The sequence below is a fragment of the Pleurodeles waltl genome, chromosome 3_1 (assembly GCF_031143425.1).
Source record: "Pleurodeles waltl isolate 20211129_DDA chromosome 3_1, aPleWal1.hap1.20221129, whole genome shotgun sequence".
In the NCBI taxonomy this organism is placed as follows: domain Eukaryota; kingdom Metazoa; phylum Chordata; class Amphibia; order Caudata; family Salamandridae; genus Pleurodeles; species Pleurodeles waltl.
In genome coordinates this window covers 749,050,241-749,075,500 of record NC_090440.1, presented here as the reverse complement: position 1 = coordinate 749,075,500, position 25,260 = coordinate 749,050,241, and the positions used below count along the sequence as shown (strand labels likewise).

Genomic DNA, 25,260 nt, shown 5'->3' with positions numbered 1-25,260 from the left:
AGTGATGGAGTTTGAGGAATGGATGGTCATTTTGAACGCACAGCTAAGTAAAAGATGAGCTACGTGGGATAACCATTACTGGATGAAAATCAGTGGGAAACTCAACAATTTCAGAGTCCTGGATTAACTTAGGAACTGGTAAATATGCAGTAACGTAGCAAGGATGCCAGGGGCTCTGATGTAAGCCAGAAAACTGCTCTATTGGCTACTGTTGGGGTAGTAAAATACAGCAGTTATCAGGGTTCAGTGGGCCACTCAGGGTTGCACTGCACCTGCTACACCAATGATAGCTATACCCCTGTGATCACAACAATCTTCATTTTATTACGCATTGCGCAATTGATTGTGACAATGTTGGGAAAGTTTCACATATTTTGGCATCTTATCAAGAATAACTTACAATCAGGAAGTTATATTACTCCATGAATCTTGGTGGCCTATGTATTGCATCACAAAGGCAAAGCTTTTAAGTTCCACAGTCTAACTGACTTTTAGGCAGAGACCATAGGCCTTCAAAAACCAGCTAATGGCTCGAGTCCCCCGGGGAAATAGCAACCGGGATATATAAATGGCCAGTCAGCAGTCCCGGCCTGCAAATCCCCATCCATCAAAGCATCTAATCTCTCAGATGAAGCTGCAGGCGTAGAAGAGAAGAGGTACCTATGCTACCTTTCCTTGTTCTAAAATATAGCCTCCAACTTTTTTGTGCAAGGGATATTTTCACAACTTATTGCAGCAGCAGCCACCACATAACTCAAGGTGAGGGGTGGGGTGAGGGGCGATTGGTATGGAGACAGGGTAAAAATAAAAAATAAAAAAGCACCTACCTTGCCTCTGTCTCTGGCCCCTCCTGCCACCTCACGCTCCTCTTCTTCTGGTGTTCCAGCATTCACCGCTGGAACATCAGCACAGGCTTCTCGGCAATCCTGTTGCTGTTTTCATGCAAAACCTTGCATGAAAGCAGTGCCAGGATTGGTCTGAGCTGCACTGACTGCTGCTCAGACACAGCCCTGGGGGCTTTGCAGTTTCTCCAGCTCAGCTGTTAAACACAGCTGGGCTGGAGAAACCTAAGAGCACATGTGTGTTTGGCCAGCCTCCGACGGCCGGCCAATCACACATGCGCATTTAGGTGCAGTCTCCCCTCCTCCCACCTCCAGAGGCTCAGCCTCACCCCTCCCTGCACTGCTGGCTGTGCCAGAAGCAGAAAAATAAAATGATTGTAAACTATTGTTTTATTTTTCTGCTTCTGGCACAGCCAGTGGGGCAAGGCTCCTTTGCATTAACGAAGGAGCAACCCCTGACTGATTGTGGTGAAATGTATTGTTTTAAACAAAGGAAAAATAATTTCAAGCAGGATTCAATGTGGGGGAAAGGTGGGCAAGATAAAGTGGTATTTGTATGGAAAGACGTTGGTAAATACTCATGCGTCAGCTGATGAAGAGTCAAGGTAAGGGAGTGAATCAGTACTACAACAGGTCCAAGCAATGAGTGAATCACATGACGGAAAGTAGGGAGCCCTAGAGCGTTTGTGTCACATTCCACGCTCCTTGCTAAAGGTCTCAGGAGGTAGCAAGTTATAAAACACTCCTTAGGAGGTTCTGCAGCCCGTGCTGTCACTCACAGAACCTCCTACGCCTGACATGTCATCTTTAATGAAACGTCTCAGGGTAATCAGTTTCCCCATTATTTGCAGGGGGAACGCTTTCCTCCAAATAAGGAATTCCCCTCTGTACATGTGCTGGAAAATGGAGTTTGCCTATTTGTTCTGTATTACAGAAGGGTCCTCGTGGACTGTGGCATACAATAAATGTGTAGGATGGTCCCTGGTACCGCAAAAGCAAAGTGTTCTGTTACCCAAAGAACTAAAAGGGCCACCATCCGCAGATTTGCATTTTGTGCAGTTTTTAATAGCGCAAACTGAGCCCAAGAGCATTAGCACACTTCACAGAAGAACCAGACCACATTACATAATTTTCTCTTTTCAGTCACAGAGACATTAAGAGATTTGCCCAGAGCTGAGCTACAGATGTCGATCCAAGGCCAGGGCTCGAGCATGGATCCCAGCAGTGGCTGCTGCAAATTTTATGGGGAGAGAGCAGGGTGACAGAGATGCAGAGGGGGGAAAAAAAAACCTTACCTTATCGCCGTCTCCGTCTCCTGCCGCCTCACACTCCACTTCCCTCCATGTGGTGTTCCAGCATTCACTGGGACACCAGCACAGGCTCCCCAGCAATCCTGGCGCTGCTTACATGCTAAACATAGCATGTAAACAGGGTCAGGATTGGTCTGAGTGGCAGTCGCTGCCGCTCAGACACAAGCCTAGAGTCTGTGCAGTTTCTCCAGCACAGCCGGGTTGGAGAAACCTACGTGCGCATGAGTCATGAGAAGGAATTGCTGCCTTGGAAGAGCAAATCATGATACAGCAGAAATAAAATACAGTATTATTTCGGGGATATTAGGTTCATAATCCAACCTAAATACAGAGAAACAATGTATTATTTGAAATTAAATCAGAGCGTGACATGTCAGAGAAAATTATATAACAATAGGTTGGCAACAAGCTTCAGCAACTTAACACTCAGGCTTCCAGGGTGAATTATTATATCATGATTAGCAATGCCAAACTAGCTTTTTGTAAAAGGATCATGAATTTTCCAAACAATTGACATTTATAATCTAAAATCTGAAATATGGCACTAATATTTTGATTAACAACCTGCACAGTGTAGGCTCCAACTTCAGTGGCACGCTTGAATCTTCTCGCTTGCTGCTGAGACATTTCAAAGAGCTGGCCAAGCCTCTGTTCCATCAGTCGGGCAAAGGATGTGCTTTTTAATAACGTATCGTTCACCCCTTGTATAACTGTGGATTATAAAATACGTATTACATGGCATCTTCAATCCATGAATCACTGAGACAACAGTACATAGCAATGTCTCTGATGAAAAAGTAGAAATAAAATGCAATGTCAACTTACAATGGTTTCTGCACTGACGTTAAGATTTTACGCACTCCCATTTTGGGCAGATATGTGAATCGAGGAACATGGAAGAAGTAGTAATTCGCCCAAGTCACACAATGTCTTCAAGTGGGGAACAAGGGTTAGATCTCAGTTCCCATAGACACAATGGTCCTCATTATGACTCCTGCAGCAAACCGCAATGGGATATTGCACCCGAAATTATCAATACCAAAGGGATCTTGCAATGCAGTATTCAAACCTGGGAATGGAGAATGGATTAAAGCTGGAAATCAGCATTGTGCACCTATTCTCCTTTGTTTTTCTTTCTTCCCCAGTCTTTTCCCTAGGCACACAATGCATGTTGTACCTAGTGAAATGTGCACGGGTAGAGGAACTCTGAAGTGTGCGTTCCTGCACAACCTAGCTGAATTTGGATTACCTTAATTTTTTTGTCTAATTCCTAAATCAGAAAAGTAAAAAAAATTGCTGCATTTCGAATAAAATACTGACTCGCTTCAAAATTCACAAAGGATTCCCAGAATACTTCATGGATCTACGACAGTCATCGTTTTCCAGGACTTGTGAAACGCTCTGATTAGCCCCAGGCAATTGCATCCTGCATTTATACAAATAGGAAGCATACATTTAGGCGTGGGTAGATACTTCACAATGCTGCAATTGCAGTTCCAAACGTTATCATTAGTTCCCTTGATTCGGAAAATATTTTTTTTCTGTAGAGAAAACCCTCGCTGCGCTCAATTTTTTGTGTGTTAAGATCCCATTCCCCTTTGGATGCATATTTCAACCTGTTTTTCAGTGGAGTAAAATGTTCTTTACAAAGATTTGTTGGTGTTTACTTTCTCAGCAAAGCATTCCTGTCCGAAATAATGATCACTGGTGTACCGATTGAGATCGAGATTTTATTCTCATGTTTTTTTTTTAAAATAGGCACATGCATCTGATCTTTGTCCAGCACAAATTGAGGGGGTGGGATTAACCTTCAGTAATCTGACATCAGATATGTACGTAGGTTGCTACTGCACAATGACAATGGCAGCACCATATGGCTACATACAGATATTCTGCTTTATTTACAACCTTACACTGCTGAACTAATCTACTAAAACAAAGTAATGATCTTCTTAAAATATTCTCTGCCACCAGCTTTTAACGTCACCCTCAAACCAAATGTAAATGTTTTTTAGAAAACTCTACACACAGTGATAATAATAATAATAATAATAATAATAATCATAATAATAATAATGATCAGCATCATCATAATAATAAATGTATAAAATCTCAAGGCTATCCCAAAGGGTTTCCCAGAGCTAGCGATACAGAAGCGACAACAAGGAATCTAATGTAAAAGCCTAAAATAACCAAGTTTTCAAAAAATTTCGTCATTTCATCAAAGAATTACAAATCCGCACATTTAAAGGGAGAGAGTTCCCAAACGTAGGTCCACGAACCACAGAGACCTTCAACCAAGTCTTGCTAATTTAATGCGTGGTATGGTAGCCAATAGCTCATTCCCAGAATAAAGAGTATGTCTGGGAATATAAGGATAAACCAGCACTCTAAGATGGTGGGGGCACCGCCATATAGAGCCCTGTGCATAGACCACAGAGGGCCTGATTAAAAGTTTGGCAGACAGAAAAGCCTGTCCACCAAACTCCTGACAGAGTGGCTACCGCCTTCATGGCGACCACCCAGCTAGACCTATTAGGACTTTCCCGCTAGGTTGGCAGGCAGAAACCTTGGTTTTCGCCTGCCGGCCTAGCAGGAAACAGGTTACAGCATTGTCTCTGGCTCATAATCGAGCTGTCAGAAATACTGTAGCCCGCAGGCCTTGCAAGGCAGACAGTGACTATTGCAATGGTGCTCCGCAGGGAGGCACCTGCACTGCCCATGCCAAGTGCATGGGCAGTGCAGGGTCCATCTGTGGCCCCCTGCACCTGTTCTCTGCCAGTCTTTTCATGGCGGTGAAAGCACCATGAAAAGACTGGCGGAGAACAAGGTCGTGATCCGCAAAGTAGCCCTGCATGCAGTGCTGCCCTGGTGGATTACAATCTCTGCCACCGCAAGGCCGTCAGGATCATGTATCCTAGTGGTGCTGGTGGAACCTTGGTGGTCTGACCGGCAGGGTCTTAATGTGGCGGTCGGACCGCCACAGCAGCGTTAGGTCCTGACCGCCACCACGAGGCTGACGATCTGAAGACCGCCAGCCTTGTAATCAGGCCCGGAATTTTGAAATGAATACGCTTCTCTAGCAACAGCCAGTGGAAGGAGCGTAGATGGGTAGCAACTGAAGAGTGCCTAGATACGCCACTGAGTAGACACTCTGCTGAGTTTTGTGAAAAATGAAGTCTCCTAAGCAATTTCAATACCCACATAGAGCACATTACCGTAGACTAGCCTGGAATAATCATCGCTTGAACAATGGTTCTTTGTGCAGGTAGAAGCCAGAAAAATATCCTGAGAAATTTGAGCAATAAAAAACAGAAGGCCGTGATCTTTGAAACTGGAAGACAATGGGAAGCTTCAAGTCAAGACAAACACCTAGGTTCTTAACAACCTTAGATGGAGTGGGCAATGGCAGAAAATCATTAGGCCACTACTGAGGGCCCAAAGCTGTGGTTGATTGACGACCACAAGCAGTGCCACCATTTCCTAACATAACCTGGAGCTTTGTTCAATTTAGCCTTCAAATGTTTAATCGAACTGGAGATTTCTGTCTAGAGATAAATGAATGATATCAAACTGCCCAATAAGCATGATTTTTCTGCCTATTTCTGTTTCCCTCTCAGACAGAAAATGAGGTAATTCGCTTAATTCTCTCAGAAAATTAGACGACTGAAGAAAGCAGCAGCCCTGCACAGCAGTCACTGCTGGGATGACTAGGAACTACATCCACAAGTGGTGCCACTTTCAATTCTGTCACCCCAGAGACTTTCCAACAACACCTTATACAACAGCACTAATATTTTCAACTCAAGAAAGGCTCTGTAAGTTATGGCTTACAGATGGTAGATCAACATGCAATACCAATTGAGGAGCACATTAAATGTTACATATAACTCTTAGTTGGAAAATATACTTAAATACTATTATTAAAACAAGTTTTTAGCGACTAAAAGATCATTTTAGATTAATCTTTCTAAATCATGAAGATCAGCATCTTCCTGGACAACTGTCATGGAGGTGCAGGCTCCATCTGAAATCCAAGATGAATTTGTTGAGATGGGACTTTAACATGGCCTACTACTGTTTGCTTCAAGCATTGACCACACATTGCACAAGATGAAAGAGAGTGTCCTGTACATGAACAGAGCTAGAACAGCTGGGGGCAAAATCTGACTCTTTAACATAACATGTGTATTTGTAAAGCGCATGTTCACCCGCAGGCATCTTGGCGCTGAATAACAGATGTTTATTGTTACCCAACTCAATGGTACTCATTTTATCGACCTCAGAATTTTGGATGAAAGGCTGAGTGAACCTGCCAGGATTTGAACCTGTGACCATGAGGTCGAACACAGGCCCCTATAGTGGACGCATTAGTCCACTAAGCCACCAGACCCGGTTACCCTTCCCAATCACCAGAACATCATCATCTACATCGCCTTAAGTTGGAAACCAATGCTGATCTTTCATTCACCCACCCCGTCAACATACCATATAGCAAACAACTCTCTACAGCCTACTACACTCTTGCTAACCTTCTCCTATCAGTCTCTGTTTACAACAATGGTAAGATCATGATTCAAGCCTCCACCTCTAACCTATTTAAATTCAACTAACGCTTCACATCGCTCACTTGCTTGGTCAACAATACAAGGGCCTCTATTTCCATACATACAGAAGCTTCCCTTCTCTATCCTTCTTCTATATCTTACCACCATCCACTAACTACAACCAACATTCATCCCCCTATTACAGTTTGAAGCATCCACCACGTGTAGGAACTCTTAACTCAAACGTCTCCTCATCACACCCTTCTTCATCAAAGCCTCCTCCCCTTGGAACATTGACTATGCTGGCTCCCACATATCACCACACCCTGAATTCCCTCTACTGTGTCTCTCAGTCCCCAGTCCTTCCCTTACAGACTCATCTCCTACTAGCAGAGAATTCCCCTGCATACCTTTTAACCAAGCAAAGCTGGGAATCACAAACCTTAAGCACTTTATACTACTCTCCTTCCCTACCCTCCCACTAGAAAACACATAAAGAGTGCTCCCTCTGCTCAGATTACCAACTGGCTTAATCCCACAAAAAATAGGTTTTACATCTACTTCCCAACATCACCTTTCACAAATCATCCAAAAATTGCAAACCCCCAAGCAACTAAGGCATGTTTACTCTGACAGTTTCAGAACTGAAACACTCAACTTCTCAAATTTAAAGATTTCAAATGTTTGAAAGGAATAATAGAGCCCACCCTACCATACAGAACTACAGAAACAGTTTCTGACTACACGGAATGACGCCATCTTGCAACATTGAAAAAGTTGACTCCATACTGGCAAAATATCAACTCTCCTTTGAGAAAAACCATGACAACAAGCCTAATAAAACACAGACCTTGATGAACGAAACTGGCAGGGTCAGTGTCACTCTTGATAGCAAGCCTATTCTGGTTCTGATGGGCCCCCCAAAACACCAACCCTCTCCAGTCAGCAGAAATCTGGTGGATGTCACACTAATCCCCTAACCTTATAAACGCACCTCCCAATGCATCCTTCAATGCATACTATGTAACTGCAAGCCCACCATCAAACACACAACATAGATCACTAAATTACTCATAGAACATGATCTAAATCATATGATTCTGACTGAAACTTGCCTCAATGCATACTCAAAACCAGTAATGGGTCACACGTGAGCGGACTATGATATTGTATGCATGGACAGAGAAGGTAAAATTGTTGGTGGTGTTGCCATGGTGGTGCCATCATCGATAAGAAATCCACCACTTTTAAACAGACAGGGACAAACTCCTTTCCTACCAAGCAGTGCCTCCTAGACTTAACATCACCTACAACCCATCAAGAGACAACAAAACATTTGTGAAGCAGTGCATTTAGTTCATCACTTCACAACTCATAATCATCACTTCACAACTCATAATGTCCAATCACCATCATATATTTCTCTATGATTTGAATCTCAACTTGGGTGATCATACAAATATTTTGTAATTAGCCCTTTCCTCATTCCTGCTAGGTAACGACGTTACCCAACATTCTCAAAAACTGGCACATATTAAAGGAGTCAATATAAATGTAATTATCACAGAACAGGATCTCATTGTCAGTGATAGCCTTGTTGTGGTTGACTGATTAGATCACCTCTAGATCCCATTCAAGCTCTCCCTTTCCAAATCTAGTACTTATGACCAACCCAACCAAACCTCAATGAAGAAACAACAGTCCTCAGACTGTAGGAATACTGATGGCGACAAAATCCCTCAAAGGACAATCCAGAAAACCTGCATGGTGCAAGAAAATCCTACGAAAAAAAGTCTTCAAAGGAAAAGCTCATTCCTTAAACTCCCAGATCGACTCTGCCAAAAAGATACAGAGAAAGCTTTTTGAAATAGTTAAATCTACATCCAACCCCACTCAAGCACTTCTGAACCCAGAGAGGAATTGTGAGGAAGCTGAATACTTCTTTGACAATGGAATATGAAACATTGACACATCCCCCCAAGACCGACCATAAATACAGACACCATCCTGAATAGGAAATCCCTTCAAATTTAGTTTAACTTAAGAGATGTAGCCAAAGCGAAAACTTAGAAATTTCATATCTAAGATTAAATCATCTACCGACTTCCTAGACATGTTAGCTGCCAATCTGGTGAACGAAATGCACAACAAACTACTGCCTCATTGGAGTAACATTATAAACCTCTCCCCACAGCAAGGAAACTTCCTAAACTGCCTAAAAATAGGACATGTTGCTCCGTTGTTAGAAATAAACAACTGATTACTAAAATGGCCTTAACAACTATTATCTGGTAAGAGGACTTCCAGTCTTGGCCAAAATACTTGAAAGCTTGCTTATTTTACTAGATCTTTATGCAGCATTCTAGACCATTAACCACAAGATACTTATTTGCACACCAAAGGACTGCATGATCTCGAAGGGCTGGTTCTAGAACGGTCCAAGTCATACTTTGAGAATTACTCACAGATGATCAAAATTGAATGTGCATTCTCAAGCCCAGTAAATATCTCCCAAGTAGTCCCATGAGGATCAGTTCTAGCTCCTGTGCTGTTCAACATACACTTGGAAGTGCACAGAGATCTACTTAAGAACTCTGACATATACTAAAATAATTTTACAGACGACACCCAACTGCACTTTAAAGTCTCCTCTTTGGCTGATATTTCCAGACTGACCACTACTCTTGATAAAATACAATTCTGACTAAGCTATTATCTCAAGGTCAATCCCCAGAAAAACAAATGATGTCTCCACTGTCCTAATGTTTCTCCCACACCATTTGTAGAGTAGATAATCATAACTAACTTCATAGTTACCCTACCACCATCTCAGAGAATGCCAGGTTCCTAGTCTTCACTCTAGACAGAAAGCTAAATTTCCTTAACCACATTAGTATGACCACAAGATTGGAAATGTGCCATCCTTAAACTCAAATGGAGCAAAAAAGCCATTCATACCTGCCCAAGACCTGAATGGGGTGATACAGGCTACAGTGATATTAATACTAGATAGTAGAAATGTCATTCTAGTTGCCATCCCCAGAACACACACTGCCTGTAAAGAAAGCCTTACTAAATGCCACTGCACGCTTGGCCACAGGGGCTCACCAATTTGGTCACATTTTAGCAGTCTTGACTTCCTAAACTGGCTGCCTATTGAAGGGAGATCTATCTTTAAAGTTGCATGCCTAGTGTACAAACTTGTTCAGTATGACCACTAGCACTACTTTGCTAAGAAACCGTAGCATTGCAGAAAATCAAAATACAAGAGGAGCACTAACTAACCACTGCCTTCAACAAAAAAATAACTCTGAACAAGTACTTTTCTGGATACAATCCTAAAATGTGGAACTCAATTCCCTCAGAAATTCAAACACTGACCTGCCTTCCAGTGTTTCAAAGAGAACTCAAAGCCTCCGTACTCATAAAGTTCCTCCCCCACCACACCCCTCCACAAAGTTGCACAGTAAGGATGCGGACGGATTCAAGCATTATAGTCACCACTTTTACTGACCTATAGGCACAGGCTTGAATTGACAGCTACTAAGCCTGCACAATACACACCAGCTAAAAATAATGGAAATGGCTGATGCCTTGCACTCTCAAAACCCCTTTGATGGAGACAGGAAGGACTGATGTATGCTCGGCTTAGCTGCATGACACTCATTTTGCATGATATTGAGATTTGTACCTAGTTTTTGGCCACTTGTTCACCTGAGAATATGTACAATTATGTTGTACTTTATTGCCCTTGTTACATGTTTATTCTGTTGATGTTCAACGTCAACACTTTTTCTTTTGGTATTCTGTTCCTTTGTTATGTTAGAGGTACTCTGTTGCTCCCAGGCCTACTATGCACTATATAAAAACATTAACTAAATAAATAAACAATTGTCGACAGGTCAAAATGTAGTTTTCCATCTTTCAGAAAATCCTCTTTCTTCTCCACATGAAGCGCCGGTCATCGCACGCCTCAAATGGACTGCCACAGTCATTCAGTAATGTGCTCTTAGGAGGCACTTGCATTCTGTATTCAACGTAGATAGAGCAATGCTTAGTTGAGCGAATCCACTACAGGCCGTAACAACAGTATGAATGGTTGGACGGAACTGTGGCTACATCATGACCCAAATAAAAAAACTTCAAGTCCAACTGTGCATTTCTCACACTGAAGAGGCTTGTGTAGTACATCTGCTCTCCAGCCTACCTGAAACGCTGGCTAAATAATTCCACGGTTCTCTGGGATCCATTTCAAGCCAGGTGATTGTCATCCTTTGAACAAATTATTGCAAGAAATGTAGCTTGTTGCCTTCTGTGACTCCACATTATCAGACCTTCCAACTAAAATAAAAATATTTACCAGGTGAGTAGGATGATGGCCCCTTGACGGGACAGAGCCTTGGGCCAAGAAGTACCTAAGAAGCACCTTTGCCCTTACTTCCTCACAAAAAGAAAAAAAGGTTGCTGACTCTGGTGCCAATGTCCTGGAGTATTTTCACACCCCTAAATGGATGTCAGCAGTTCAAAGCCTCCGAAAATGAGCTGGAAATCCACTGTTTTCAGCTTGTTTTCCCTACTGCTGTGTGATATTGGCTCCTCACCAGGTGACTGTGTGAACGGAGCAGATATCATGTGTCACATGAGGGCAGCATGTGAGTTGACAGGTCTGCACCGTGAAGCTGATCATGAGTAGAACGGAAGTAATGGGGTCTGTATTACCGTTACCGTATGTGAACCTAGCCGTCACGAGTTTTCAAATCTTGAATGGAAAATAACACATAGCAATTGTGTTTGTGACAAATCCCATGTGTTATTCATCATTTTAGGGCTGTTTTTAACTCATACATTTCACCTACTTCCAGACGAACTCCTGCTTTCCAGCTGAATGTCCAGCATGTGAAATGTCAGGGCGAAACACTTCCGACGTGCGGCATTCCTCGTGGGACTCCTCATTCAGGGAGAAACTGTGGTAATACGTCAAAGCGGGATTACCACCGACTTGTGATCAGCCCAGAAATGACAGATAATATAATCGAACATGACTTATTAAATATGCTGAAAAGGATATACAATTGATTGATTCTGATCAGACATGTTAGGATTGACCTCAAACAAATTTTGTGGAGTCTTGAAATAATATAGCTGTTCCTCTATCATCTGTAACATTTAGCTAACCAGTGCTGTTTCTGATGTTAGCTATGCATCAAGCTATGGGTTCATGAGATGTTTCAATGCACCATTCCCGTAGAGAATTATATAGAATCAAAAGGATTGACATAAAATTGCCAGTGTAAAGCCTTACCTGTGTACACCCAGTAGGGTCTGGTGGAATCTTCAGTTGAGAGGACAGGGTACTTCAAGGCTATGACAGAAAGGTGAGTGATATTATGTTACATAAAGTCTTAAAGACTCATGAGAGTACATGATCAATAATGAGATTCATCAGTACACGTGCATGGATTACAATTAGTGTAGCTCAATCTTAAGATCCTGTAGTAAGAGGTGTTAACGTTGCACACAGCATTGCATTGAGAACAGAGTTTTGTATAATCATAACATTTAGAACCAACCTACAAACAGTTTTGAAAAAAAGGTTTGGAGATGCCGCTCTTTATAACCACCTTTCATGAACATCAATGTGTTCCTTGCCTAGTTTTTTTTTACGTGGGTTCAGCGCATGACTAAGTTATTGCTGTGGATGAGGAGGTCATTTTCAGACCCATGACATTATGACACATGTAATTCCTGCTACTATAATTGTAGTGCACAATAGAAAACGTTTCTTCAGTTGAACCTTTCATGTCGTACCCAAAATTCAAGTTTTAACCAAAATATCCCAGATTGGACAACACAGTACAGTAACCAGCTAAGTGTATTATAAACATAAGAAATACCAATACCTCTTTGTCCACTACACTGTTAAGCGCTACATCGTACAATATTTCAATAACAGCACCTTGGGGGGTAATCAAGCACAACATGGAAACTCTTCCCACATAGACTCAAAAAACAAAGATGACTCCCTTCCAAGTACGCACCCTACACTGTGTAGCGTGGTGTGCATGTAGGCAGGTACTTTGGTGCCACCACTTAGGGCGAGTAAGCGCTTTATACATGTTACAATACAATACCTTGACCCGGTAAAACACATTACAAAGATGTCTGTCCAGTGCATAGCATGATCAGTAAAAGAAACAGGAGGACAAGGAACAATGTATTCCACTGTCAATCAATGCTTATGCATTTGTGCCAAAGGAGAATATATTATTCAGGGTGTCTTATCAGTTATATGTAGTTTTCATTGAACAATGCTACATAGCCAATGAGTTCCTGTAATCCCATTGTTATTGCGTTATCAGTTCCAGACACAGCACATTGGAAACATGGGCACTGGGAAACTGACAAGGGAAGGAGCAGACATGGTAAGAAGCAGCTACAGCGAAGCGGAAATTCAGGGAAACACAACTACTGGGATACACAGACATTGAGAAGCACAAATACTGTAGCAAACAGAGACTGGGAAAAGGGACACTGAACACAGGCACAAATACCGGCAGACATGGACAAGATGAGACACTGACATGGGGAGACAGTGACATGGTGATGCAGTTAAAATGGGAGACAAGAACATTAGGAGAGAGACACACAGAAAAGGACTGATAACATGGTGCCCCCGTGTGTCACACATCTTCAGCTACCTTCACCCGGCCCCCTGGTGGGGACCCGCAATCACACAGTAGTCAGGAAAGACAGCTGGAAAGCTCTTCACTGTTCAGCTTTCCAGCTCTGTTTTGGAGGCTGTATGCAGCTGATTCCCATTAAGGGGATCGAAAACATCCAAGGACATCGACAACGGCTTCAATGGAAGTCAATGGGGAAAATACATTCCCTCGATTTTTCTCCAAAATATCCCCCTTTCTTGATTCCAAAATGTTGGCATGTATGTGTCATTATCTGAAATATTCTGGAGATTGACATAAGCAAAACTATTTTAAACCACAATAGAACTATCTCAAGTCACGTTGAAGATGGTGAACTCCCCTGGAATAACAGTTTGGAAGACCAGCGCTTCCTTTAAGATATTTAGATGCATGAGTCTCTCCACAACAGAGGAACATTACAACTGGAATTACTCACAAAAGTCCTGCTGGACTTCCAAAAGTTTTATTTTATCCGATGCTGTTACAGTTTCTGCCAGACATTCAGATAAGTGTACTACGTGTCATATACCTCTGGGCAACTGGATTTGTGTACTGTGTTCATACCTAGAGATGGAGAGCTACTGGGGTTCAATTATCCTTTATCCAGATTAAAAGTACCCATGCATAAATCTGATGGCATTTCTCCACCGTGTGTACCCTATATACAATGTGCATTCAGAAATGTTACCGCAGTCACCGGTGCCAATTTTCAAATGTTTTCCAGGAGGTGCCAGGGTTCCAGGAGTAACCTTGGAACTATTTTCTGAATTCAGAAATCTGCACCCATGCTAGGGTGTAGAACTATAATTTCAGGTTTAACCTATAACTTGCTAGAGGCTTATAACCAATATTTTGGCACCTCATAAACTGTTTGCTCCAAACCACAATTATTTTTCTAATTGCTCAGTATTTCATTTCCTATTTGTGAAAACAATACACGTTACATTTGCTGCATATTCTATCCAGTTTGTAAAAATTGACAGCCTTATAGGCATCGTGACCAGTGACATTTAGTTTTTTGGGTGGGAGGGGCATGGGAGGAGCTGTGGAGAGCAGAGTGCCTCTTAGGTAGCTTGAGGCACGAGACACCACCCCTTCCTCATATGGTGAAATTATTTTGTAGGTTGGCAGTTCTGAAGAGTGGGAAACAGCTGTATGAAGTACAAATAGACCCATTTGTAAACGCATACAAATGGCCTAGAGAGACAATAGGAAGCTTAGCCACTGGGACAAGGGAGACAGTTAATGAAAACTCATTTTTTTTTTCACTGAAAAAAACAAAGGTTACAGGGACGTTATAGTTAGGTTCTGAATTTACTCATACAAAACCATAGAAATGCAGCAGTTATAGTTAGGGTTCTTTCAAGTAACTAAAACTAGTGCCCTAAGGTAACTATAACTCGCTCCTTGCACTAAAATCTCCATCAGCCAGTACTGTAGTATTAAGTATCAACATCCTCAAATAGATATTATACACATTTGTGTTACAGCACATTATCATAGTCAAATATCGACCTGCATACATTTTGCACAAAGACTCCCTTAGCATCTGTGATGCTGGGGCCCTTCGCTCCAGGAGCCCCCCTCAGCACAGTACACTGGCCTAACACCTCCTGAGTGAGTCCGGAGAGGGTGTCCCTCCATATACTATGCAGAGGGACCCCCTCAAGTTTCGCTATGCCACTGGGCACTGGGCAACCACTATATCATCAAGATATATATGCAGTCTGAAATAGTAAATTAGTAGACTTGACATCCTCAGCATGGTATTCCCTCATACTATTTGAATTCACTCCTCCTGTTTTGTTAATTTAGTTTTTATTAGTTTTAGGATTCTGGGCACCTTAAGACTGCTAACCAGTGCGAAGGTGCTTGTGCTTTCTCCTTCAAGCATGGAAGCAAGTCATAATTTTTGATTGGAGCAGATAGAGCTATAATGTTTACACTCAAATGAATTGTAAATTAAAATCCTCTTTGATGATAGAGTCAGATTTTAAGTAACAGTTAGAAAAATGCCATTTTTAGAAAGTTGTACTTTCTTGTCCCAACCATTTGTGACTTCTGCTAGGGTCCTAGGTCACATGAATGTGAATGGCCCTGCTGTCAGGGTTTGTGTATTGTATTGCCTCCAGACAATATACCCAAACCGGGGTTAGATGTGTGCTGGATGGGTCATCCAGGCAAGATGTTTAGGAGGGGCTGTACACAGGCCACCTTACACTTCAAAGGGCTTTTCCTCCTGCACATACAAAGGAATCTGACATCAGGCTTGCCCTGCCTTTTTTCAACCGCAGACAGTTTGGAGCCTTTACAGGGGAATGGAAGAACTTCCCAGAACGAAATGTGGGGGAGGACAAGGAATGCCCCCACACAAAAGCAACAAGTATAACTATTGGGCCTCCGGAGCCACTCATCAGAACCTTCCAGGACTTGTGGAAGTTAAAGAAGGACTGATCTGCTGCCAGAGGGCTGCTCTGATTCTTGGAGGACTGCTTTGCAATCTGGGAAGGAAGAATGGACCTGTTTGCCTTAATTCCAGCCTAACCAGTGGTCTTGCGGCTGACCTCCTGCGTGAGCTACAGGGACACAAGTTTCGGAGAACTCCCTGCAACCTCCCAGCTGACTTGCTGCAACTGGATCTTCCTGGACATGCCTGAGCCTTGCTGTCCTCTGCTGGAGTGAGTCCAAGATCCTCTAAAGGTGCTTCCCCAGATCCTGGACCCTTGGCCAGCTCAGGATGTACTACTCAGGAAGCAAAGGTGCAAATCTTGACGTTTCAGCTCTCTGGAAGAAAAGGTGAACATCTTGAAGTTTCGGCTCCTCACAACTGTGAATGGGTCTGTTAATGCTCTAACTCTGCCGACTGCAATTATCACCTGCGCGAAACGTCAGAGACCTGCTTGTCGCATCAACAGCAACAGCCAGCAACGATGGGCAACTCGAGAACTGCACTTTGCGCTACAGCAATGACCAGCCGCGAAGCTCAGCTTCCTCCCCGCAACCACCTCCAGCATGAATGGAATTCTTCATGCACTACATTACAGTCGACCTGAAGTTGGGACTTTGCCCTGGTCAGGGGCGACCAGATGACCACGAGCAGTGCTTTGCCCCTTTATGTCCTATTTTCACAAAAAACTTCAAAACTGAATATCTCTAGTAGTGCTGATTGGACTTTTGTCATCCTGGTATAATTGTATATACTAAAATCTATTTGGTGTCAGTACGTTTGTTTGGGACTTTTCTTGTGATGTGTTTGCACTTTATTACTGCTCATGTGCTGCATAAATACTTTACACATTGCCTCTAAGTTAAGGGTGACTGCTTTTGAGCTACCATAGGGTTTAGTGACTTTTTTGCGGTTCACCCTGACAATGATTAAGTTCTTGCCTGAAATGAGCTTCAACACAAGGACGTCATTTAGGATTCACCAGGGTCACAGTTGCAACCCCTGGCTTGCCCGTTGAGACCCCTGGCACTGCCTTTGCGACCCCTGGCGTCAGAGGTAACAAACTCAGTCCCAGGAACACAGTGTCAGCTCTTCCTTAAGGACTTCAGTTGGGGCTCCACTCCTGTTTGTTTTCTGTTCATTTTTATTACCCTAATAGTGAAATCACTATTAGAGTAATAAAAATGGGATACAATTAACTGGGAATATGCCCTTCCATGGCAGCTGAGGTAAGTAAAAATGCTTTTAAATGTATGTTGTTTGCGTGCTTGTGGGTGAGAGTATGTTTATGTGAGAGAGTATGTGTATGTGTGAATGTGTGTGTATGTGTAAATGTGTGTGAGTGAAAGTGGAGGTCAAAGGGCATGTGATATCACTTCCACTACCCCTGGCATTTTGGTGAATTGACATCCATGCTTCACACCCCCACCCTCCTTAACCAATAACCCATTTTCTTTCATAAATCATACTTCTCTATATATGCTTACCTTGACAATATAGTGGTAGTCACTACTGTGAGTTCAATACTTTTACAGGCAGACAACCACACTATTATGATATTCAACTATATTTTGTATATACAAACTCCTCCTTCATGTCAAAGAAGTATCTTAACTAGACCATATTTTTCTAAAAAAGTCTCCCATTCTCAGGCACAACCAACCACTCGGATGACCACCAGGGTGCTTTGGGCAACACTGTCTTGGATAGGCATAACTCTTCCCCTGTAAACACACACTGCACAGATACTTGAACTGAGCCGTCTCCAGTGAATCAACATTAAAGTTAACCAGTTTTAGATAACTAGGTATTATATTTGAACCATTGCAGACACTGCTTGTTTTAGTTTCTACTAAGTGATATAAAAAATAAACAGTGCTATAAAATGATTCCACGCCTTTTTTCATCAATATAAGAGATGCAATAACTCCATGAAAGGGATCCGTGCTCTACAAACAATGCACATTTTTGTTATGCTACCAGAAAATGTCAGGCTGGTTTACAAATAGGACTGTTTCAGTGCTTCATCCTTCAGAGGTGGCTAGAGTAAAATGCTATTGAGCATATCCTGGACTATCAATTTCCATGTATGCTGTATAAATGTGTATAACGTGTGACAACATAGTAATCACACCACTCTTTAAATGGTAAGAAGCAATTCATTATTGCACCACTCTACAAGACCCTCTTTGTGTAAAATTCAGCATGAACAGTAGTGATTTGCAATTTTGCCTTCATGAATTAGAAAGATTGGGCACATCATGACATCTGCGGGAGTACTGAAATTCCATAGCAGCTTCTGATTTGTAAGTAGCGTGAGGGGATGGGAACAAATCATTGGGTACTGCAACAATGTGGAAAGATGAAGAAACTAAGAATGGGAACAGGAGGTCCTTGAGAATGGAAAGAACTGAACACCGAAGGTTAAGAAATCTCCATCAAGGACTGACTTTACTTAGGAAGAACCATGGCTTATAATTTAAATTAAAATGTATATTTCATAATATGAAAGACCCTCTTTCTGCTTCTTGGTATCACCAATACCAAGCTCCACGTTTAATAACAGTCTTAATATTCATTAGTTATGACATAAACTCTGCACTCTCTGCACTGTAATATTATAATATGGCAGTTGTTATCGCATTAATGCCCCGAAAAAAATACGCACCTTCCGCAATGGTCTTCGGGGGGTACCCAAGGTACAGCCAGATCTCCTCCGCAGACAGCAAGTTGAGCAGCCTGCTGGAAACCGTGCCATTCATAAGTCCAGTGCTGTTGCTCGCTGCGTAAGTCAAAGTCAGTATGTTGGCTTGGAGTGATGTACCCACAATCTAAATAGAAAAGTAGAAAAAAAGGAAATTGGCTTCACCTAGAAGATCATGAGTGTCGCATGTCAACACTTAGCAATTATATTAGTAGCAGGGAAAATGTATGTAACAATATATAAGGCTTTTGAAACCAAAGTATTTCTAAACTTGCCAATGGATTAGTGAACCCTCCTTATGGCTGAGGAACATCCACATTTTGTTCCATGATTGTTGGAAACTCCAAACGTATATCAAATTTGTTAACATTTTCTACTGGTACACACCTTTACACGCCTTTACTGGCGGAGATGTCCGGAGGTTTACATTAAATGAAGTGTCTCAGTAAGTGCCTTTCTCCAGAGTGACACCAAAATGACATTTTAGCTGAAGGTCTTTCATAAACAAAAACCCATTGAAAAACTGACTGATTTGCTAAATATGAGTCCTAGCCTGAAAACCAGTATTACATACGACCAAATGTGTTGATATTCTGCATACCTTACTAATTTTTTCAGACTTGCATTGACGGATGCACATCAGACATCCTGGAACGGGAAGCATTAAGACATTTCTAATGCCTCCTCCACTCTTTACTGTTTCTGCCTGAAGCCATGGAAGCAGCACAGAGGCGTTACTTGATTCATCACTCCTCTACCCTCACGTGGTACTGTCTAACTCTGTAGCATAAGCCACAACTTCCTTTTCATTGCATGCAGAAGCCGAAGAGGGCCTGATGTTCTTCTCCTCTTCAACAGCAGGAGGTGGGATGTTTTTAGGTCGCGTGCGCAAGCGTACATCACCATCACTCGTTCTTGGGATTGCCTTTCAAAAATTTGTAGTTATCTTTGGTAAATGCTTTATGTTTGTTCCTCCTTGGAGCAGTTTTTGTTACTGCCTTCACCATCCACCCTGTTACATGGATAATTGCATGTTTGTCGATACGTTTGACTGCGAGCAAACTTCTTTTTCCTTTTATGTTTCTCCTTCACGCTCATGCTCATGGCAGCCGAGGCACTTTGAATTGGCTTGCTTATGTCAACTGTTTTACTTTTTATTTTCAATTTATGTGGCAAGAAAAGTCCAGTTAGGATTTTACAATGCTAATAGCTTTAACTTGAGCAAACTTGAGACCCATTGCATTGGAAATGCTTGTTTGGTATGATTGTCTCTTAGAATATGAGAACTGGCAGATGTCGACTGATGTGACCGTAGCATTGATTGGACATCGGGAGTCATAGCTCTTCTGTGCCAACAGGACTGTTAATTACTAAGTTAGATGAAGGAGAAAGGGGTAAAATGCAATAAATCTCTTGAACTCAAAATACTACGTGAAACAGAAGTCTCTTGAACTCAACATATTACATTCAACGTAATTAACTGTAAATAGTTATATAACGGTCATCCTTAGTTTCCAGCTAAGGATGTGTATTGTATTTTCAAGCATACAACTGACCTAATTGCACATTTTTGCGAATCACAAAATCAAGGTGTAAGGAATCTAATTACAGACAACTTTACCCCAGATTCTTTGCATTCTGATCATCTTATGTGTTTTTTCCACAGCTGCCAAAATGCAAGCTGGACCTCACTCCCTTTGGCCCCTACAAATTTATAGTTTCACGGTCTCAAAAGCTGTGAGATTAATAGGTTGCACCCTGTATTTCTACTTATCATGGGTTTCACTCATCAGTAATGTCACCAAAACGTCCAAACTTTTTCTTCATTCATTTAAAAAAGAAAAATATGTTTTCTTTAGAAATTATACAAAAAAAAAAGTTCACGGCTTGGTAATCACTAGGGGTGGGTGGAGAATTCCGCTCTGCCAGCAGAGTTTGTGGAGTTTTTCCCACTCCACACGGAGAGTAGAGTTCTGAAAAACTCCACGAAGTGACACGGAGTGGAGTTTTTTCTTTCGCTCGCATTCGCTAAAGTTAAGTTGGTGTGCACGAATGAGATATCTGAACATGAGTGGTCGCAGTAGGCAGCGACTGCTTGTGATAAGAAAGCTGCTGCTCACATTGAGGAAGCTGCTGCTCGAGTAGAAAATCTACTCGAGCGGCAGAAAGAAGTTAGCACCCTCTGCGCGACGCGTGATGCAGTTCACGCTGATTTTACAACTCAGGAGAAACTCCTACCCTGAAAATCAGTGCGATCAGTGTGACTCACTGTTGGACTTTTTCCCTTATGCAGGGTCATACCCAATTGTTTTGCCTCCTGCCTCCTGTTTTTTCTGACCTGTTGCTGTTGGCTTTTGAACTCTGAGCAATTTACCACTGCTGGCAAGTGCTAAAGTGCATATGCTCTCTGTGTAAATTGTATGGTTGATTGGATTATCCATGATTGGCATATTTGATTTACTAGTAAGTCCCTAGTAGAGTGCACTAGAGGTGCCCAGGGCCTGTAAATCAAATGCTACTAGTGGGCTGCAACACTGGTTGTGCCACCCACATTAGTAGCTCTGTAATCATGTCTCAGACCTGCCACTGCAGTGTCTGTGTGTGCAGTTACAAACTGTAAATTCGACTTTGCAAGTGTACCCATCTGCCAGACCTAAACCTTCCCTTTTCTTACATGTAAGACACCCCTAAGGTAGGCCCTAGGTAGCCCCAAGGACAGGGTGCAGTGTATGGTTAAGGTAGGACATATAGTAATGTGTTTTATATGTCCTCACAGTGAAATACTGCTAAATTCGTTTTTCACTGTTGCAAGGCCTGTCCCTCTCATAGGTTAACATGGGGGGCTACCTTTAAATATGATTCAAGTGTAGATTCCCTTTGGGAGCAGATAGATATGTGGAGTTTGGGGTCTCCGAGCTCACAATTTAAAAATACATCTTTTAGTAAAGTTGATTTTAAGATTGTGTGTTTGAAAATGCCACTTTTAGAAAGTGAGCATTTTCTTGCTTAAACCATTTCTGTGACTCTGCCTGTTTGTGGATTCCCTGTCTGGGTCAGTTTGACAGTTGGGCTGGTTGCACTTCTCATTAGACAGTGACACAAAGGGAGCTGGGGTGTAGTCTGCATTTCCTGATGAGCCATCTGTGCTAGGAGGGAGGGGAGGAGTGGTCACTTACACCTGAAAGGGTGATGCCTGCCCTCACACAATGCAGTCCCCAACCCCCTGGTGTGTTTCTGGGGCCTGGCCTGGGCAAGGCAGGATTTCACAAACAAGAAAGACTTTTCTTTGAAGTAAGACTACTTCAAAGGGCAAAATGCATATAAGAAGGGCACCCAAAACCACAGACTTTAGAACACTTCTGGAAACCAAGAGGAACCCTGCCTGGAGAAGAGCTGAAGAGCTGAGGAAGAGTTGCCCTGCCTGTGACTGTGCTTTTTGGAGCCCTCCTGTAGTTGCTGCTTCTGCCTGTGCTAGAGGACAAAGACTGGACTTTGTGTTGCCTTCCTTCTTGTGAAGAACTCTCCAAGTGCTTGATTTAGAGCTTGCCTCCTGTAGTTTGAAGTCTCAGGGACAGCAAAGACTTCTCTCTGCCAGCACCTGGAGTCTCTGGAGAGACTCCTACTCTGCCAAGAGGTGCCCATCCAGTTCCTGGGACCCTGAAAGGAGAAGCTGGCAGCCCAAGAGTGAGAAATCCATGCACTGACCGCCATGCAAAGAAAAGATCGACCAGCTCCGATCTGTGGCTGAAAAAACTACGCGCCGCTGGCTTCGCAGCTGAAACCGACGCACCACCTGCAGCGCGGCTGGAAGATGGACGCATGCGGCTGGAGAAACAATGCGCTACACCGCTAACGGAGGCTGGTAACATCGCAACCCGCACAGCGCGGTTTTGCTAATACCGTGTGGCAGGATTTTCGATGCAAACCTTGCTGGGCACGGAAAAATGACACAATACCTGCCCGGACCTGCGTGCTTGCCGGATCGCAGGATCGCTCTCCTGCGGAGATAAAAAATGACACACGCTGACCTGACCGGAAAAGGAGAAACGGCGAATGGTCTATCTTGTGGGTGAGAAATCGATGCACCACTTACCTTTTTCGACGCACACTCGCCTGTGTATGTTATTTTGATGTTACCCAGGTACTTTTCAATGCTAACAGTGCTTTATCTGTTTACAAAAGGATTTAAGACTCTCTTGATTTTAAAATGAATTACTTGACTTGTGTATGTTGGATTTTTGTTGTTTTGGTCTTGTTTTGTTTAGATAAATGTTTCCTATTTTTCTAAACCTGTGTTGTGTCATTTTGTAGTGTTTTCATTAAGTTAGTGTGTGTATTGGTACAAATACTTTACACCTAGAACTCTGAAGTTAAGCCTTCCTCCTTGTGCCTAGCTACCAAGGGGATGAGTGGGGGTTAAGGAGGGTGATTCTCCTTTATCCTGACTAATGTGAGAGTCCTTGCTTGGACAGGGGGTAACCTGACTGCCAAACAAAGACCCCATTTCTAACAGTGGGTAATCACTGTTATGTGGTAAACACCATGCAGTAAAATAGGAGTAAAGTACTGTAATAAAAAAAGAAAGCTACCAGTTTACTGTTCAGAATGGGAATGGGAATTAACTTGAATTGTGATTGTATTACTGATTTTTTTTTCCATTTTGCAGGTACAGCATAAAATACTGTCCCAAAATATTGTAAGTACAGGTAGACCAAGGCACACAGAGAAGTAAAAGTTCAACAATGTTCATGGGATGAAAGTAGAGCCCAAGTACAACGAATCCAAAGGCGAAGAGTAAAGCGATGATTCCGGATAGGTGTTAAAGGTAGAGTCTTTATTCACAGGTTTAGGTTTGTGTCGTCTTACAGGAAACAGCCAACACGTGTTTCGTCACACAAGTGACTTTATCAAGGCTGTGAAGAAGTAATAAAAATATACCAATATATACAGTTGGTCTGAATATATGAAATTTACAAAATTTTACAATGTATGTTAAACCCGTAATCATCAATGAAAAAGATGCATGCGCGATTAGATGCAAGTGAGAAAACAGTCATGCGGCACGGCAAAAAATGGATGCTGTTATGTTGATCCAAACACAAGTGCGAGTTAAAGCAAAGACTGTGTGCAGTGAGTTCGGTGCGACGCGTCTATTTTGTATGCCTACGAATATGGTGAATATATCGTGAAGTGAACCCAAACATCAGTAAGATAGAAAGCAAACAGGTAAGGTTACCATAGTGACAACAGTGATTATGTTGGTAGAGTAAAGTATAGTACCACATGAGAGGGTTTGGCCCGAGACAGCGCTCAGAGAGAGTGGCAAGGTAGCCGGAAAGGGAAAGAGTTCAGAAAAGGGGAAAGAAGAGGGGGAGGAAAACGTGATGTGGGGTAATATAGAAATTGCTACAAAGGTAAGTCATGGAAAACCATACCTGGGCCCGTCCGGCCAGAGGCACAAGAAGACAGTAAATTCAGTAAATGTAGAAATGAAGATTTCCAGTGGTCGAGTATACGGTGATATCACAGCCCTGATAAGCCCAAAATGTAACCTAATTTGGTAAACAGAATTGTTGTCAAAGAGGTTGTAGGGGTTGGAATCTCCAAAAATGGCTTGCGGCGTAGAATAGTTTGAAAAATTAGATCGAAAAAGCTCGATTGCTGGTAAGGCGCAATGTTGCGCTAATATATAAGCGCGAGGTAATATTATCCATGCCCTGAAAAAATAATAAGACTGAGCCAATGTAAGGCATTAGGTGTCAGCGTGTCCGTAGACTTAAAGTGAAAGCCGGGCAGATTCATCAACATTAAACACTGGAGTAAGCCTCCGTTGCATAAGAGTAGGTAACAACACCTTGGAAAGTAAAAGCAAAAAGCTTGCTTGTATGTCAATTGAATATGCCAATGACCGAGTTGTAGCGTGTACGAAAGTCGGTTTGCATAATACTATTTATCTAAGTATGGTGAGTGGAAAATAGTGAAAAAGAACCCCCCAGTAGTATGAGCCACGTTGGGAGGGTCCTGATTACCTGAATGTTGGTCCGGGAGTTTCTAATTTGGCGAGTAGCTCAACGACGCGCGTTCGTTTTGAACTCAATCAGAACGGGTAGAAATAGAAGAGGGACTGGGCTAAACAGTTGTAGGGAGGTGGGTGGCTAAAACCACGGGAAGAAGGAAGGGAACGTAGGCGGCCATATTGGGAAGGATACGAATGCATTAGAAATATAGTAGAAAAGACTGAGAGATGACTATAAAAAATGAAATTACAGGAAAGAATATGAAAGAACAACTCAATGTAAGTGGACCAACAGAAGTCAATGTAAGTGGACAAACAGAAGCAGTGAAGAAGGGAAAGAGGATAGTATGTAATGTAGTTTTAAAGAAGTGAGGATAGTTAAAGAGTGTGGTGTGTGTAAAACACCGAGAGTATCACCCGACAATGTGGAAACGTATATGTATTAAGGGATTAATACAGTTAAGGAAATTAAAGAACATATATACAGCCCGTGAGTACTGCTGAGCTGTGTAGGAAACATATTGTGTACAGGTGTCATGTCATCTAGGGTGGTTATTCAATATTAGACATAGAGTAATGTAGTAAAAGCAACAGCGAAACACATTGGAAGAGTTTGTAAGTTCCGTGGTTATAGACAAGTTAGGAAAAGCAATTCAAACTGATGGTAGACACAACAATGTTGAGATATTCCAGG

The 25,260-nt window shown here is 42.4% G+C and overlaps 1 protein-coding gene across 9 annotated transcripts in view; it reads right to left on the bottom strand.

Moving 5' to 3' along the window:
* Positions 1-25,260, bottom strand: part of KIAA1549L (KIAA1549 like) — a 526,680-nt gene that overhangs the window by 209,186 nt on the left and 292,234 nt on the right. For all 9 annotated transcript variants that reach the window (XM_069223533.1, XM_069223534.1, XM_069223535.1 and 6 more), the window contains 3 exons: positions 18,515-18,677; positions 12,002-12,061; positions 2,717-2,862 (listed from right to left, as the gene is read on the bottom strand). In XM_069223533.1, coding sequence (XP_069079634.1) covers positions 2,717-2,862; positions 12,002-12,061; positions 18,515-18,677 — 369 coding nt within the window. The remainder of the gene's footprint in view (positions 1-2,716; positions 2,863-12,001; positions 12,062-18,514; positions 18,678-25,260) is intronic.